At 40.1% G+C, this 18,824-nt stretch overlaps 1 protein-coding gene across 4 annotated transcripts in view; it reads left to right on the top strand.

The window, feature by feature from the left end:
• GABRB2 (gamma-aminobutyric acid type A receptor subunit beta2) overlaps positions 1-18,824 on the top strand; it is a 248,337-nt gene that overhangs the window by 217,804 nt on the left and 11,709 nt on the right. For 2 of the 4 annotated variants that reach the window (XM_043520968.1, XM_037907450.2), the window contains 3 exons: positions 1,429-1,581; positions 2,690-2,934; positions 7,537-7,647. In XM_043520968.1, coding sequence (XP_043376903.1) covers positions 1,429-1,581; positions 2,690-2,934; positions 7,537-7,647 — 509 coding nt within the window. The remainder of the gene's footprint in view (positions 1-1,428; positions 1,582-2,689; positions 2,935-7,536; positions 7,648-18,824) is intronic. The other 2 variants (XM_007071441.4, XM_007071440.4) reach the window with 1 other exon arrangement.

The following is an 18,824-nucleotide window of genomic DNA, read 5'->3' as shown; positions in this document are numbered from 1 at the left end:
TGGCCCTCTTGACCTTTCATTCTAATTAGGATACATTAATCTCTAGTATTACGGCTCGCTCCAGTAAACTATATTGTCTGGCTTCTACAGTAAGTTAGCCCATGAAAGCTGAAGAAATTGGTTGTGCACCTCAGCTTGCTAAATTCTTCAAGACATAACCTACCCACAAGAAAACCCATCTCTCTTCTTGGTATTTTGGTTGATGGAGCCAAGCTACGAGGTCTTATGCAAATTAGTTCACCTTCTGCTGCACGAGCTTCTAATCCTCGTTGGACAGGATTTTGTAATTCTCCCTTGGTCGACAGTAAAATGATTTTCAGCAGTGCCGGGAAGGCGCTATGCAGCCCAAAGAGGGGAAGCAGAATTGGCAACATATGCATTTTAAAAAAAAAAAAAAGCCTGATAATATTTTCTCCACATGGGTTGTGTTTTTGATGGCTCTTGGGGCCCTTGTGGATCTGTCCCATTAGCATTTCCCTTTTCTAACTCCACCTTCAAGACACTGGACGGTGCTAACAGAGATGTGCTCCTCGCTTAGGAGGACTGAGTGTAACTCCAGCTGGAGCTATTGAAATAAAAATAGTGTCAATACTGTTTGGTCACCGACCTTCCATTATGATCAGTATATTTCTTTTATGGCTGAACTTCTCCCCAAGAAGGAGGCTGTCTTTATTATTTGAAGGACTTAAATCTTGGGGGTGTGGTCCCTTTGGGACATAGCACCTAGATCTGGTGTAAATCAGAAGTAACTCCATTTAAGACAGTGTAGTGACACCAACATGAGAGGTAGCAGAATCATACCGGTATTGTTTATTTGACTGTTGTTTCCTAAGTAACTGACACGGCTGCTGTCTGTCTGTAACCAAGTTCAGGAAAGTCCCATTCACTTGCTCATTCTTGGTGAAGTTCAGCTCTGTGGGAGAGACTTATGCAAAGAATGTGTGCTCTGAAATCTTCAAAATAGTGGCAGTTCAGTGTGCATATGCCAGTGAGGGCCCTGTGCACCAAGGTCACTATCACCCTGCCTGAGTAGCACTCCTGCAATACTCCTTAGCACCTGGTGACCTTGAATGCCACGTTAGATGCGAAGCAATCTTCCCAATCTGAGCTGACATACAATAGCCACCAAAGACTAAAGGCTTTGCACAGTTTGGCACTCTGAAATGTACTTTGACAGATGATTATAGGAGATTTTAATTAGCAGCAGCTGTGAATCTATGTATTACTGACTCAACACCTTTAGTACAAAATACTGTTGAATACAGACTTCATTATAAAATCTGCAGTTGGTTGTCCCCAACTAAGGCAATTCTGCGTGTATGCTAAATATGTAACATAGGAAACAAGAGTGTAAAACTGAAATGATGCAAAGAATGTTAAGGGTATACAAAAGTAAATCACGGCCATGCCTAAATATTCCCTTTTTAGGTGCCTACCCAAGGCTGTCTCTCAGCTTTAAACTTAAGAGAAACATTGGCTACTTCATTCTGCAGACGTACATGCCTTCCATTCTGATCACTATCCTCTCCTGGGTTTCATTCTGGATTAATTATGATGCTTCAGCTGCAAGAGTTGCTTTAGGTAGGCATTTTTACTCCTATCATGCATTGTGTATTAGTAGAATATATTTTTTTGCTTCTGGTGTAGCGTTTCGTGCATGATTTGACAAAAAAAATCTCTGTTGGGTTTCTTTGCCTAGCTTGTTAAGCTTTGTATTATCTGATTCAGCATTTAAATTATCACAATTGAATAAAAATTGAAAGTGATTTAATGTCTGAATTAGCTAACTATATAATCATTGTAATTGGAATTAGCCTGGTTGTCTCAATCAGGTTTTTTTTATTGCACTTGTTTTTAGTCTAAAAATAGCATGTATTTTATTTGTTTCTGCTCATGGCAATCCAGAGCAAGCCTACAATACTGTAGTATGGAATATACATTGCTTTTCCTTTTCAGGTGTGAAGTAGATACAATTGTGGCAGAGCAGTGCATTTGACTAACCAATTTCCCTTGCCAGGTAGAGGGCTTCCTCTCCATAGTGTTACCTTAAATTCCACAAGCAAAACAATTCTCCTTATTAATGCTGAGAACACTGCTCTTTGTATTAATGTATCTCATCAATTATCCTTTGAGGGTTTGTTTCTATTACACCCCTCATCATGGTATCTGAGCACACATTGCAAATATAAATGTGAATGGTGCTTGCCAAAAATTAACACAAAATCAAGCTCACTCCTGCTGATACTACTTCCATCCATGGAAATCAGAACTGGAGCATGTAGGGAGGAGTGGGTGACAACATGGTACCATTGAATCCAATGGGAATTTTGCCATTGACTTCAATGGGGTCAGGATGTCTTCCGAGGAATTCAAGCCTAAAGACAGGCAGCAAAAACATTCTAGAGGAAAGCAGTGAGGCAAGACATAGTATGTCTATACTGGCAGCTGATAACCCAGGTAGCTAGAGAGTCTACAGTTCCCATTAAGAAATCATATTTGTATGAGTCAAGATTACTGTGTATTTGTCTTGACAATTACAACTGTAATAAGTTGCACTAACACCATGCTTTTTAAACAGAGAACAAAAATACCTTCCTAACTTCCCTGCTGTGCTGGCATTTAAAGATTGAGTTATAATGATAGAAATTTAACATGAATATAATCAATGAAACTGTCTTCCTTTTTCCAGGAATCACAACTGTGCTCACTATGACAACCATCAATACCCATCTTCGAGAGACTCTTCCCAAAATTCCCTATGTAAAAGCCATTGACATGTATCTGATGGGATGCTTTGTTTTCGTTTTTATGGCCCTGCTGGAATATGCATTGGTCAACTACATCTTCTTTGGCAGGGGACCCCAACGTCAAAAGAAAGCAGCAGAAAAAGCTGCCAGTGCCAACAATGAGAAGTTGCGAATGGATGTCAATAAGGTAAATTGAAGTGGGGAATATATTTTAGCCATTCACAGCGACCACAGCTGATTCACTTCTTCCAAACAGAGCTTAAAAATATCATTTCTTGAGTAGAACATATCAAGTAGGATTCCTAGAAACATGTCTTAGCTCTGCAAAGCATTAAACTTAACTATCTCAGCAATGCATGCTGCCCTCTAGCTGGTACTATGATTGTTAGAATGTTCTTTTAAAAGCACATATTCGGAATAGGCTGAGCTCAGAAATGCGCTCTCATTCAAAATGGAGGTAGGAAAGCTTCAAAATAAACCACAAAGATTAACCTGTTCCTTAGAGGCCTTAAATGAGCAAATCCAAAATGATGGCTATAAGCTCATGTGTTAGAACAAGCTGTATGAAACCTTAGTAACAAACCCCAAACTTGAACCAGGTTCCTAAAACTTTTCAGAGAAACTGAAGTGATGGGATGTGGGTTTTCTTTTTTAAAGGAAAGTATTAAAACTTTGTGGTTTTGCATGAGCTACAAGTGTCTCAAATATTCTTGGCAAAATGCAAAATGACTCAGAATTATGGTGTCAAATTTTTTTATGCATTCAGTTATGAATCTGAAAATGGGCTCATTTTGTGGGGGCGGGGAGGGGAGTTGCTAAGATACATGCCTTTTTCAAGTGCATGCATTCCTTTTGTGTAATGAAAATGAGGCCGTTATTCAAAGTAGCAGTTTTGGTAAAATTTCACATAAAGCAAAATTTGGGGGCAAGCACCAAATCATGCCAAGCACGAAATGGCAAAAAACGTTGTGTGTAAATCCACAAAACAAAAATTGTGATTTCTCTCAGAGTTCTAATTTGCAATCAGAAGCCAGATGAAACACATTTCATCTGGCTTTTCTTTTAATTTGGGGGATTTTTCACTTATGTAACTCAACATGAAACTCAAAGGGTGCAAATTCAAAAGTAGAGGAAAAAGTTTGCATGGATGGAAATGGAGAAGTTTCACACAGCTCTGGGGGTGGAATACTTAATATCTGCCCAGATTTTTATGCTGATGTACAAAGTGTGGGTGTAGGGGAATGGGAAGCGGGTATGTATTTTTAACAGCAGGCACTAATATTCCACTATTAGCTGGCACCTAAAAAAACATTCTTTACTGAATGTTTTCAACTGGAGGATTATATTTCATAGCTCAGATTTCATATACTAGCTATGCTTTTTTTATTTTAACTTTATTTTTTTGTAATGTGAGAGAACCATACGACAACTGCTTTTATCTAATGGGATTGTAGTGTACAAATGAATTAAGGCAAATGCATGAGGACTGGTATTTACCTTTGATGTCACACTCTTACAACTCATCCCATTCACCCTTCATCATTCCAGTGTTCATAATAAAATTCAATTAAAAGCTATTTTAAAAAATCACAAGATTTTATTTCACTTGTTTTTTTTTAAACTGGTTTTCCTTTAACAAACAGAACCATGCCCCACAAAAACCCAACAGGGTATTTTGTGTAAACTTACAATAAAAAGCATTTTTTTTCTTGTTAGAATCTTAGGAAAATCAGAATATATTGTGAACACAACACAGAAAACTGAATAACATTACAGATCTTAGGGTTCTATCATCACCATCCAAACTAATTATGCTCTCAGAAGGCCTTATTCAAAACCAGCTGAAATCAATGAAAAGATTCAGGCACATAATTACTGTGATATCATCCAAGCTACCGGGTGCGGTTTGCACTGTATATCTTTGCAGGTCACAGGTTTCCTTGTACTATCCTCTGTATAATTATCCACACACACACAGCCAGTCACATAATGTTATGACCAGTAACTTCATCCAGTGACAAACTGTGCCCATTTGGCTCATCCTGTTAATCTCAAAATTCAGGTGCTAACAAGCACATTGATATGGATCATATTCAGAGATTCTCAGTTTTAAACCCTCCATCTCAAGGAGTTAAATAACTTCAGTGAGGGTCAAATTCTTTCCTGTGCCAGAAAGGGGAGGTGTCAGAGAGTCAGTTACAGCTTCCTGATTATGACCTGTTTTTGCTGGCCCAGAGTTGAAGCAGACTAGGGTCTGCTCTAGCTTATCCCAGGTGGGAGTCAATGGAGTGGAGTGGAGTGGAGCTGAGCAGAGCTCCACCCTGCCTCTTCCCTCCAACAGTGCGCTCCCTATACAGGGCAGGGAGGGGGCAACTGATGCAGGAGCTGGCTCTGCCAGCTTTCCCTAGCTGAGCTTTTGCCCTTGCCAAGGGAATTTTCTGTTGCCCAGTTACAGCCAGAATCTCTCTTACATCTCTGGAGCAGCACAAAAATTCTGGATCCTTATTGAAAATTTGGCCCATAAACTTTAAATTGTCATATCGCTGTATTACTACAAACATCATAGAGAAGTGGGCTAGAAAGAGGATCCATAATCACTGGAAATGTTGCAATTCACCAAGCTGATTGCTTTATATTTTGTAGAACTACCCATTGGTCCAACAAATCTGCAATATATTTCCTCAAGGTTTAACACAGAAACCAGCAGAGGTTCACATTTTTCTTGCTACAACTTCTCTACCTCTAGTGGAAATACTCATCATCCCCTCCATCCTTGAATCCTCCCATGAGGAATCAGTGGAAAAAATGAACACACCTCCTGCTTGCACTGTTGAACTCCCCTGTAGAGTCCTGCGTGGGACTATTTTTTTTTTTAATCCCATTCCCATGCCGCCCTGCAATAACTCCTGTATTGTTTCTTGCATGTTTATCCTGCTTCCAGCCCCAAAGACCTTAGATCTAGAACCTTAGATCCCACAAATCTCACAAGAGAGATGGATTTGCCTCTGCTACTGAAAACAAAAAACCTCAGTCAGTTTTTATATAGACATAATTTTTACCACTAAAAGAATTAAAACAAATCTTGCTTAAACCGTGTAAAAATACAACCGAAGTTAAAGTAATAGACATCAAATCTCTTTCTATCCCTTGCTTAAATTTAAGTATGAAAAGTTTTAAAGTGTTTTCCTGCAAATTATCACAGTCTTCTTTTTTTTTTTTTTTTTTGGCCACCCAAGCCCTCCCGCAAGAAAATACATTTTACCCACTCCTGCTGTTATGGCAGCATGTCCTGCAGGACCTGTGGGATCCCAGCAGGACTTGTGGGATCCCAGTCTGCTGCAGGGTTCTGCTCCCCTCCAGGCAGCTGTTCCAGAGCAGGCAGAAACATTGACAGCCTGGCTTCACTTACTCCTTGATGTCCAGGAGTAGAGAGTTCCAGAATCAGTAGAAAGGCACAGGAGTTCGTTTTTTATGTCCCTGGCCTCCTGTGAATCCCTTGTGATCTGTGTGGAGGTTGGGGGTTCTGAGAGTCAGAAGTATTAGCCTCCGGTTTATGACATTGGACTGACCCCCACCAGCCCTCATCCAGGACTTCCTGTGAGCTTTTCCATATGACAGTGTGGTCAAATCTAATATTTTCAATTATATTTCATACTATATTCACAGTAAATGCCTTGCATCTATTTATCTTTCAGAATTCAGGTAGGACAGAAATGCAATGTCTTTCTTTTTTTTTTATTTATTTTTGTGGTCCTATATCCTTTTTGTTTGTGGGTTTTTTTTTTTGTTTTGTTGTTTTTTTGCAGTGCATAGTTTCAATAATAAAATCAAAGAAAGTTAAAAAGTACACAAGAGCAAGGAAAATTTCACAATAGATTATCTGGAAATATGTAACCATGGACTAGTTAAAAACAAATCATATATGACAAGCTCTATTTTACTTCTGAGACACTTTAGGTTGGAAAGATCATGTAGATGATCAAGCCCCACCTTCCTGTAGTATGCAGGAATTTCCCTTCTGTATTTCTCAGGTGTTTTGTCCTCACCTGCCTATATTTTAAAGTTGAAGCTTCATCATCTGACCTCGGCAATTTATTCCATGTTTTAACTCTTTTTAACAAACTTTCTCCTCATGTGAAGTCTCATTGTTTTTCTTGTAAGCAATTTCATACTATTACTTCCAGGTTTGCCTTCCTATGCTGACTTTAACAGTTCCCATTTCCCTTTATTGCGGACACTCAAGTCATTTGCAAATAGTTAACACATTCTTTCTTGACCGCTCTGTTCCAGGCTATATACGTATATATTTAATGTTCCCAGTCTATCCTCATACCGTGTGATGTTTCCTCCTACCTTTTGTCATCTTGGTAGTACCTTCAATTTATTATCCTTTTCGTACGAAAGTGCCTAAAATGTTACACAGTATTGCAAGTGCTGATTAGTAAGGATGAATAAAGCAGGAGTATTGCCTCTCTGCACCTTGAAGAGATAATGACTTATTCACCCCAACCTAGTATTATATTGGATTTTATTTTCTAACCATGAACTCCTCTATCTGGCTAAGAATAGCATTAGAGGTCAATAAACCTTTCTTTCCATTTTCTATGGACATTTAGAATTATTTTATATTTAGAATCATTTTGTCACAAAAGTATAATCTTTCTTTTATTTTAGTGAAAAAATCTCATTTTTTATTAGTTTGTCCTTACAGTTCCTACAATGCTTTTGCATTTTTCTATGCCACCTCTAGTTTTGACCACCATTCCCTATTCTCTACTTTGTCTTCCAGGTCTTTTATAAAGATATTAAACAAAATGGGACCGAATTCCGATCCCTGGACCCCACTGGAAATCTCTCCCCAACTAGACGGACTACCAATTACGATTACTCTCTGTATACGGTTAGATAGCCAGTTTTTGATCCATTTTAATTGTATTTCTGTCCAAGACATCTTGTGTTGGCTCCCATCCCCTGTGATACTGTATCAAGTGCTTTTCTGAAATCCCAGCATAATGTCCCCTGCATTCCCTTCATCTACTAATTTTGTAGTCATATCAAAATAGACTATGAAATTCGTCTGGCAGAATTTGTTCTTAACCCATGTTTAGCCCCAGGACGCTTTTGCTTCTAGATTATTATAATTTTGTTCCCTGTTTGCTTTATTACTTTGCAAAGGATGGATGTGAAGTTTTAAGGGTTGAAATAAAAATGGTACCATGTTGACACACTTCCATCTGCTGGGACCTCAAGGTCTCCACAGCTTATATAGATATTAGCTGATGATTATTACCTCAGTACCCACGTATCCCCCAGAATTCTGGAGTGTAGGTCTGCTTCCCATTAGACTTGCAGGTTCTTCAAGCAACTTTTTGCTCAGTTCTATCTCTTTTAAGTTGTGGATTTATTCTTGCATTGTTGAGCCTAGTAATGTTGTCTTTGTTGTTGTTAAATAGGGTTACTAAATGCATTAGTTCTGCCATCTTCCATCATTCTCACTGATTTCCTGACCGCTTAGCAGAATTTTCATTCTGGATTTGTCTTATCCTTGATATAGCTTCTAGCTCTGTCCCCATTAGTAAGCAATATTTTCTACTGTCTCTGCTTCTCTTCCTTCTCCCAAGCAGGACATGTAATCCTGACTGGATACCTCTTGACTTTCTATTTCCAGTATAGCTTCTTTTTAGCCCTGAATTTATCCAAGCAGCCTACGGTTCGCCATGCTGAGCTTCCATCATTATGTCCTTCGGAATTGTCAATATTTTCTCCACAAATATTCTCGTTAGTACTCCATCCCACTTGACTCAGGCTAACTCTTTTAGTGGCTTCTCTGGAGGTATAACAAACCTTGAACCTTGAAATGGCAATAATAATGATTAACTAGCAAAACTCCCTCATTGCAACATGATGATTTAATTGATGTTATAGATGGCACAGTGAAGCATATAGTAAACATGCTGGGCTAATTGCAGGTCTGGTCTATGCCCTTTTCTTCCATAAACTAGTGTTCAAGGGCCTTGTGTGGCTTCCCTCCCCATTCTGAACTCTAGGGTACAGATGTGGGGACCCGCGTGAAAAAGTCCCTAAGCTTATTTCTACCAGCTTAGGTTAGAAACTTCCCCAAGGCACAAATCTCTATTTGTCCTTGGACTGAGGTATGCTGCCACCACCAAGTGATTTAACAAAGAACCAGGGGAAAGGACCAGTTGGAGTTCCTCTTCCCCCAGCAATCCCCCCAAGCCCTTACACCCCCTTTCCTGGGGAGGCTTGAGAATAATATCCTAACCAATTGGTTACAAAATGATCAAAGACCCAACCCCTGGGTCTTGGAACAATGGAAAAATCAGTCAGGTTCTTAAAAGAAAGATTTTATTTAAAAAAAAAAAAAAGTAAAAATCATCTCTGTAAAATCAGTATGGAAAATACATTACAGTGTATTCAGATTCAAAACACAGAGATTCCCCTCTGGGCAAAACCTTAAAGTTACAGAAAACAGGAATAAACCTCCCTCTTAGCACAGGGAAAATTCACAAGCAAAACAAAAGATAAACTAATCTGCCTTACCTGGCTTACCTATACGGGTTGCAATATTGGAGACTTGGATTAGGATGGGTTGGAGAAGATGGATTTCTGTCTGGCCCCTCTCAGTCCCAAGAGAGAACGGCCACAGAAACAAAGAACCCAAAACAAACCCTCTTCTTCCCCCCCCCCCACCCCACCCACTGACTTGAAAGTATCTTTTGTCCCCATTGGTTCCTTTTGGTCAGGTGCCAACCATGTTATTTGAACTTCTTAACCCCTTACAGGTAAGGAGGAATTTTAGGCTACCCTTATGGTTATGACAGGCCTTGTCAGTAGAAATTTTGCCTGGGGGAGACTGTGGTGGTGGAAAGCACTGTGAAGTACCTTTCACCAACAGGGTAGGGAAATGCTACCTCAAAACTGTGAGGCACCACAGGCTAGGAAGAGGGGTATGGGCAGTGCAGCAGGGGGGGGTATATTAGCACAGAGTATTTCTGCTACAGCTTTCACAAAGGGACTCTTATTTAACAGAAAGCTAATGCTGACAGTTTGGATGGAGCACTGAAATAAACCAGTGTTTTTCTTAACTTCCCCAGGAGTGACTATACCTTCCTCACCAGGGTACTACTTGATGCTGGCAGGTACAGTGTGTATGTCCCTGAAGCCAGCCCCATATGTGTTTATGCAGCCACTTTACCTCAGTATTTGGTGCTATACCTTTTCTATTGCATAAACACAGTTCGCTCATACTTCACTTAGTCATTTTCTAAATTAAAATATTTAATTTTTCTTTGCAGTCACAATGTTTTTGTTTATTAACATGCTGAAGGGTCCGACATAGTCCTATGTAATAATGTTGGCAGTCCTTTGTACATTAAGCCACATTATTTCAAGCAAAAATTGTAAAATTTTATTGAAGAACCCTGCTTCTTTAAAATCAACATTTTGCTAGTTCAACTCAAAATAATAATTTTAGTTTTTCAGTGTTCAAAACACTTTTTGGACAATGTGATGTGTTACCAACTGTGCTGTTTCACCGTTTATACAATTTATTTATATGTAAAGCCCAGATAGTCCCAAAGCAGGTTTTACTTTAGATGAAGGGAGACTGTAGTGAGGAGGAATGGAGAATGGCAAGGGCATTTAATATCTGCTATATCACACATGCCCCTTTGCCCTGTGCTTTTGGGGGCATTGAGCACTAACAACACTCTAACTGCTAAATTTTCAACTAAAACATTTTTACTACTGTAGAAAGATGAGTGTTTTTTGTTTTTGTTTTGTTTACACTACTACTAAAACTGTATTGGGAGTTATTCTTGATGCTGAGCCTGAGGCTGCCCTCCTTGCTGAATCAGATTATGGGATCTGTCATAAAAATGGACAGTGATAATAAAAGCACCATAAACAGAAAAGCCCAGTATTGACCCCACATCTTTCATCCTAGATTTGCCATTCACACATCACAGAAGAACACTTGAAAACCAAATTTAAAAAAAAAAACCCTCTGCCCCGTTCGCATTATTTAGGAGTTTGATCTGAATGCAATTTGAGAAAGTTCCAATCTCAGCTTGTGGCCTTTTATAGAAGTGATCAGAAGGTGACTTATCTCTACAATCCATAGTGATATTCCAACTGACATCAGAATAAAGACCAAGTCAGACATGTGGGGTTTTCTATCCGGGGCTGTGATCCTCCCAATGCCATCTTTAATTCATTTAAGAACAGTGTGCAGACACTCTACTTGTTTAAGGCACATCAGGCTACTTACATCATCTAAGAACCTGTCATCCAACACTGACCCTAAATTAAGAAACTAGCCCGTATAATTCTTATGCATTTCATATTTGTATTTCAGATTTTGTTACAGCAGACACAACTATGCCAAACAAAACACTAATACAGTCAAGTGTAAGAACTTTTGGCATATCAAGCTTATTGCAAATAAAACATAGGGGGACCTCTGCCTAGTTACAATAGGGAAGGGACTGGAAACCACACTGCTAGATTCTGCCTGGTCCTACTAAAGACTTCAGCCTTGTGACCTTGAACAAGTCATTTGCACCTCTTTAAAATCAATATAATAAACCTTACCTTTCAGGGTACTGTGCATAAGAATGTTGAGGTTATTGGCTGAAGCAAGGACCATTAATATTATCATCATAAAGATGTACAAGAATACCACATGCGAACTTATTATCCTCATGACTCAGTGATGTCTGAAACCTTTAGAAAATCTGATTTTTTGATAAATTTGTTTTGAGTATTTTTAAGGTTTTTATTATTATTTTAATTGAGAGAGAGAAATATATTTCAAGGAATCCAAAATTCAGGTCATGCGCATTAGGATAACTGGGATTTACCTATATGTAGTTTTGATGAGAGAGAGATTTGACATTTTTGAGTCCATCTTTTGCAACTTTTCCCCACCAAATAACTATGTATTTTGAGTGTCTTGTGCTCTTGTAAAAGATACAAAAGCAGTTTAACACCTTGTCTATATTTTTGTAAGTTCTACTAGACAGAGGCAGTTAACTCCTCAACACTGTTTGAGAAACAAAATTGCTGTCTCGGATCTCAGTCCTGAGTTATTTCCCTTATTTTCAAAATAGTGGAAATGATTGCTACCTTGCCTTCAGGAGTGTTGTAAGCAAGACACAAGAAGTAATTCTTCCGCTCTACTCTGCACTGATTAAGCTTCAACTGGAGTCCTGTGTCCAGTTCTGGGCACCATGTTTCAGGAAAGATGTGGACAATTTGGAGAAAGCCCAGCGAAGAGCAACAAAAATTATTAAAAGTCTAGAAAACATGACCTATGAGGAAAGATTTTTAAAAATGGGTTTGTTTAGTCTGGAGAAGAGAAGGCTGAGAGGGGACATGATGATAGTTCTTCTTCAAGTGATGGCTCATGTCCATTCAACTTAGGTGTGCCACATGAACCCATGCCGGAAGTTTTTCCCTCAGCAGTATCCCTCCAGCTCCCTGGAGTGGCGTACACATGCTGCGGTATATAGGGCGCCCCGGTTCCCTCCACCCTCAGTTCCTTCTTGCCACCAGTGATGGTGCTGGAACTGTTGCTGCTTCAGCTAGTGCTGTAGCTGCTCGTCCGTACAAGCTGGTTATCTCCTGTATTATATTGTATATAGTTTTCTTAGTGTTTATAAATCCTTTAGCTATAGTTAGAGACTTTGTAGGTCCCGAATGGGACTTTGCCTCAGGACGGGGCATGCCCCGATCCCCAGGCTTTAAGCCCTGTGACTGCTGCAAGAGGCCTATGCTCATTAGTGATCCACACAGCAGTTGTTCGCATTGCTTGGGCAAAGGACAAAGTAGTGAGAAGTGCAAAATTTGAAAGTCCTTCAAGCTAAGGACTAAGAAGGAGCACAATATTCATTTAAGAGCTCTCCTTATGGAGTCAGCACCAGAGCAATGCTCCAACTTGGCGCCGAGTACCGTGATTTCAGTACACAGTGCCCCACCAAGACCGCCCACCGGCCAGCACCAGTCCCTATCCATGGCTCTGATGAAGAAGCCCAAGAAAGCAGGACAAGGCCGGTCTCCAACGTCCCGCAAGGGAAAGGATAATACTGGGTGTGAACAAGGTCCCGTGCCGGGCAACTCTTCACCCACTCCTGGATCTCGGGCCCAAGCTCTGTTGGAGCAATGTAGCCCAACCCACACCTTGGATAGCAGCAGAGTCCTCCATCAGCTCCGGGTGCCGTCCACGCTGGAGGCCCTGCAGGCGGCGGAGGAGATCATGTCCCTCCCGGTGCCGCCCATACCGGTTCCTGCAGTCACAGGGTAAATCCGCATTCGGACTGCTTCGGTCCTCACCTCAGCAACACTATTCCCCGTAACTGCTACACATCTGACTGCAATAGGCAGATGCAGCTCAGCCCCATTTGGTCCCTGATCTTGGGCATGGGCAGAGAGGCTTGAGGTGCAGCTCGCCAGTCACTGGGCACAGACCTTTGGAGGCACGCTCCCCCCCAGCAGGAGTACCGGTCCTAGCACGCAGTATCTCCGAGACCACAGTACCGCTCCAGGGACCTCTGAGGGGTACTGTTTGGGAGTCACCTAAGTTGAATGGATATGAGCAGTCATTCGAAGAAGAAGAAGAAAAGACAGTTACATCTTGAAGAACACCAGTTACGGAAAAGGTGTTGCTCTTATTGCTCATGGCCATTCCACAACCGCCCTCCTTCCCCATTGTTCGAGTTTCCAGCAAGAAGGAACTGAGGGTGGGGAGAACCGGCAGCGCCCCTTATACCACACCACTCTAGGGGGCGCCAGAGCCAGTCCTCTGTGGATACTGCTGAGGCAAAAACTTCCGGCACCGGTGCATGTGGCAAGCACATACACCTAAATTGAATGGACATGAACAACACATCTCGAAGAACACCAGTTATGGAAAAGGTAACTCTTTTTTTTCAAGTACACAAAAGGTTACAAGGAGGAGGGAGAAAATTGTTCTCCTTAATAATGATAGGACAAGAAGCAATGGGCTTAAACTGGAGCCTGGGCAGTTTAGGTTGGACATTAGAAAAAACTTCCTACCTGTCAGGGTAGTTAAACACTGGAATAAATTGCCTGGGGCGGCTGTGGAATGTCCATCATTGGAGATTTTTTATGGGCAGGTTAGACAAACACCTGTCAGGGATGTTCTAGATAATATTTAGTCTTGCTGTGAGTGCAGGGAACTAGACTAGATGTTCTATCGAGGTCCCTTCCAGTCCTACAATTCTATGATTTTCAGTAGTGGAAAGTACTGATTCTCAGGAGGACCTTAATATGCACTCACATTGCAATATTCCATGTCGACCTATTCTGCATGTGTATTATTATTATTTATTATTTGTATTATTGTAGCATCTAGGTGTTCCAGTCAGGGCCAGATTTCCAGTTAGGCACAGTAGGCACGTGCCTAGGGGCGCCGGCATTCCAGAGGCCCCTAAAAGTTAAAAGTGGGTTAAAGTTTCATTTTTTACAGAAAACATGAAAGTCAGCGGTAGGCCAGGGGGGCGCTGAAGATGTTGTTGTGCCTGTGGGCACGTAACTGTAAATCTGGCGGACCCCATTGTGCTAGGCACTGTACAAACACAGAACAAAAAGACAGTCCTTGCTCCAAAGTTGTATTAAATGGGAGGGGGTAAAAAAAACAACCCTGTGCTATAAAGGTTAAATTCACCCAGAAGCTTAAAGTTGCCAGACATTCTTTTGGGCACTGCTGCACTTTTAATTGTTGGCTCACACAGAATTCTTTAAATGGACAGGAAAAAAAAAATGGAAGCAGGTTCCTGAATGAGAGTTGCCAGGCTAGAGCGAGAGTAGGCTGAAAAGTTGGGTTTTTTTAAACTCTTTATATTATTTCTCTTTTATTTCTTACGTCCCAGTTTTAAACATATTATCGTGAAATCAGTCTGAAACAGGACAAACAGCTACATTAATGCAGCATTAAGGTTACCTGTTATATTGAAACACAAAGGGCCAGATCATCCTCAGTCTCTCCTCAGTCCCCACCGCCTGCCTTGAAAAGTCACTGGATGTGACTTTTTTTCACTGAAATGTCCACAGGGATTTCTTCAAGGAGATTACCTTGCAACATGCAGTCAGAATGGAGGCAGAGGGAATGTGCTTTACCTTCCTCTCTCCCAGTAAATATGGCGGGGCCTACTCTCAAACCTGATGGGTCCAGAGTCCCTCCACATAAAGGCCCTCTACTCCCACACTGGCTCTGATCCCAAAATGGGCTTCAGTTCCCTAACTGACAGAGACTTCACAGCCACAGCTACCTTCAGTCTCCCCTGGGGGAAACTACAGAAAAGCTACTTTTCCAGGTAAAATTGTTTCAGACTCACCCTCTGACCACTCCCTCCTCCATTATCTCAGGTTCCTGCAGGGCTAGACACAGGAAACATTACCTTTGGAAATGGGAGAATTTTCCTTGCTTCTTGCTACATAAAGTTCTGAGTAATCAGGCAATAAAGGTGTAGAACTTTTAAACTAAAAAAAAAATACTTTAGGTCATTTTTAGATGGCAGCATGGCTCCCTCTGAGCCCTATAGACTGGGACTCATGGTAACTTAAGCACATGGCTTTACAGCAAGAGGGCTACAAAAGAAAATTCCAAAAGCCAAACAATTTAAAAAACACTTGTAAAATAGGTTTTTGTACCATATGACATATGCCAAATATATAGTGTGGTGTGGCATAACAATTTTATCAGCACTCATTTGGGATGACCTGAATAACCCATGTGTTTTCCAGATGCAAATTGAAAATATTGATACCTCTGTACATAATAATTGAGGGTGACAGTTGTCTAATAAACTGTTAGTCATTTTACACTTTTTTCCAAGACATAAAAATTTTGTTTGTTTTTCTGGGATTAAACCCAATATGTTCTTAAAATACCTGGAGTGAAGATGTTGCTATAGAGTCCTATGTTACACGTGCTCTGTGTGTGTGTGCGCGCGCATGCAAATGTTTTCAATACACTGTCATTTATAGATATACAATATATAAATGCACCTACACACGAGCTGGTAAATAAACAGAAGAAAATATCCACCAAAAAAAATTTTTCCCACCCTATTTTTTTTGATAATTTGCATTTTCTGGAATTTACAGAGTGGCTATATACATTAGTGTGTGTGTGTGTGTGTGATAACTAATCTGAACATAAAAAAATTCAAATTTCCAACTGAAAATGGCAAAATGGGGCAAAACAGTGTGTTCCCTTTCTTTACCTACTTTAGAATGAGCGTATGTATAAATCTAAATATATAATGTACTTGGATATTTTTGACATCCATGCAGAATTTTACTTGGAAAAAAGCCTAAAATGCCTCTATTTCTTCTGCAACAGAAACCCTCATTCTGTTCTTGTCGTGCATATTTCCCCCAAACATGCCCTAAAACTAGAATATCAAGGTACAGGTAAGCCACACATTATGTTCTAATTCTAACAAATTAAATGATAGAGGAGCTTTTCTAATTACTTTACAACAGAGCACTGCTAATTTTAATGATACCAAACGATCAGTGAAGCCCACAGCCACGGCCAGTTTTTCTGACCTTGAAATCACTCCTTTATGCATTTTCTTTCATTTGTGTTTACAAAGACATTTCTAGCTCCTTTGTTGTGAAGATAACCTTCAAAAATATAAACATTTTCCTGTGGCTAGAAATTTGCAAATAATACTCCATAATAATCATGAATGAAATTCTGGCCCTGCTGGAGTCAAGAGAAATTTCACCCCATTTCTTATTCATAGTCTTTGCCACTGCTTCTTAAGGCCAGTGACACCAGTTCCTCCCTTAAGCTTTGAGTTGGGCGTCAAAGAATCATAATTCTGACACACTCCAAAATCCTGAAGTTTAACCTGCATCCAAGCAACTATGTCGTATGAAGGTGAATGGAACATGCCATGAAATCTTCTCTCCAGTTTCTTATCTTCCAAGTTGTGATTAAACATCCCCGTGTGCCTGAGTGCTTGCCCCTTAAGGCTTCATATATTTGACTTGACTTCATGTAGGAAAAGTAGTTTGTCTACATTTTACAGCAGTTTGTTTTGAGAATGGGCTAGATATGCCAAAACTTATTAGCATTATGTTGACTGTCTAGCTTGTGTATCAAAAACGCAACTATTTCCAAATGATGGCGTAAGATCTTTGTGTCTATCTTTTCAAATTGCTACCACCAGTTGTAATAAAATCCAGTATTTCCAGCATATTTGGCTTTTCAGGAAACATGCAAAGAGCTGCAATAGAGGATTTCAGTTATAAATGTTTGGAGATAAGCCATTTGGCGCTCTTTCTATAGTGGCTTTTGGTGCATGCTCCTCATGTTGAGGTACTTCATAAGCTTAATTAATAGTAGGATCCCACTCGTGTAGACCCTACTGAGAGGAAGTCTGTGAGAGTTTTGCCTTATGTACAAAAAAACATTTCAATATGCAAGAAAAAAACAAATATCTTTAAGATACTGAAAACATACATGATACATTTTTGCACATGCTTCCTGTTCATCAGCTTGTTTCTGTCTTAGTTAAGTCATAAGCCTCACAGCTAATCATCATCTGAAATGTTTCTCACTCCCTCCTCCCCAGGCTTACATTGTCAATTAGACTTCATTTCTTTTTAAAGGAAATAAATTTTTTGCTCTTAAATTATTATCAAGGGTAATGTTGTATTCAATTAATCTGCCACTTAAAAATGAACTGCAAAGATTTCCCTCACAACAAAAGCATTTTTGTATGATCCTCCCAAAAGGTAGACCTATGTAAATGTGATCCGAATAAGATGTGTGATGATCTCCCAAAAAGAGTGAGAATGACCGCACCGCACCTGAAGCGGAGGCAGGGAACATTGTCTGGGCTTGCTGAAGGAAGGCAGCAGTGCTTTTATGCGGGGGGAGGGAGGAGGTCAGAAACTGCTGCAAAAGGTGATCAGTGGTCAGATTTGTGGTGCTGACTCACTCCCTCAGAAATCTGAGATCAGAAGGCCCTGGGTGTTGGAAGCCCTTTTTCCACACAGCAGGCAAGGTAGTAGCCGCCCCCCCCCCCCCCCCCGAGAGATGGCTAATATCAGGTTGAGTTAGGACATACTGTGGGCATTGTGCTAGTCGCTCCTTTTTAGGGGTCTGGGAGGGAAATTTTCCCTCACCACCAGATCGGCTTCGGTGGAGTGAGGTTTTTCGCCTTCCCCACAGTGGGTGTCAGGAAGAAGAAAAGGTGGTAGGCTATATGTCACAACTTAATTTGTAAGGTTGGGGCAGATGTCCAGTGCAGGTACTCCATAGGGAAGGCATCCAGTGACTAGATGAATGGCCTAGTAAAGGACTTAAAATCCCTTTTCTTCACTACGTCCTAAATTTCTCAACATTTTTATAGTTTTCCTAAAAATTTTCATTATTTTGAAATTTTAAAATTTTCAGTCAGCTCTACTCAAAAGCTTCCTTATATATTATTTCAGATAAAGGTTTGTTTCCTTCCCTCCCCCAGCACACAAAACAAAGTGTCCCATTTAAAAAAAAAATTCAGATAGTTCAGACAGGTCCAATTTTAAACTTCAGAACCTTCAGATTAGTTTCCAATCAGGAAAAAAAAATGTCTATGCTATATGCACATTTTAGAAAATTTGGTTCACAGGTTTTTTTGTTTGCTTTAAGCTACAACCAATACAGGTTAGAATGAATTGTTTTTTTCCACTTCAATTATGGTGGTTTGTGATGTCAAATTTTTACAGACATCCCATTTTCTCTGCACTCAGATTTCTTAAAGAGGTGGTGATTGCCCTTAAATACGATCAATGAAGTTCTAATAACATTTTTCAAATGCATACTTTTTTCTTTTTTTTTTTTAGGTTTCTAAATTGCAGTGTAGCTTAAATAATGTGTATTTGGTAATAATAGGTATTTAACTTGCCAAATATCATTACAGAGATTTTAAAAAAGGACTGTTTGGTGTGTGTGTGTAAGCTTATTCCTTTGAGATAGCTGAAATACATTCACTATTGTTTTCCTATATATCAGTTCATTCCTGTGTTGTCTTACCT

The sequence above is a fragment of the Chelonia mydas genome, chromosome 8 (assembly GCF_015237465.2).
Source record: "Chelonia mydas isolate rCheMyd1 chromosome 8, rCheMyd1.pri.v2, whole genome shotgun sequence".
NCBI classification, from domain to species: Eukaryota; Metazoa; Chordata; order Testudines; family Cheloniidae; genus Chelonia; species Chelonia mydas.
The sequence above is the reverse complement of the archived record's forward strand: the minus strand, read 5'-3'. Positions and strand labels throughout refer to the sequence as shown.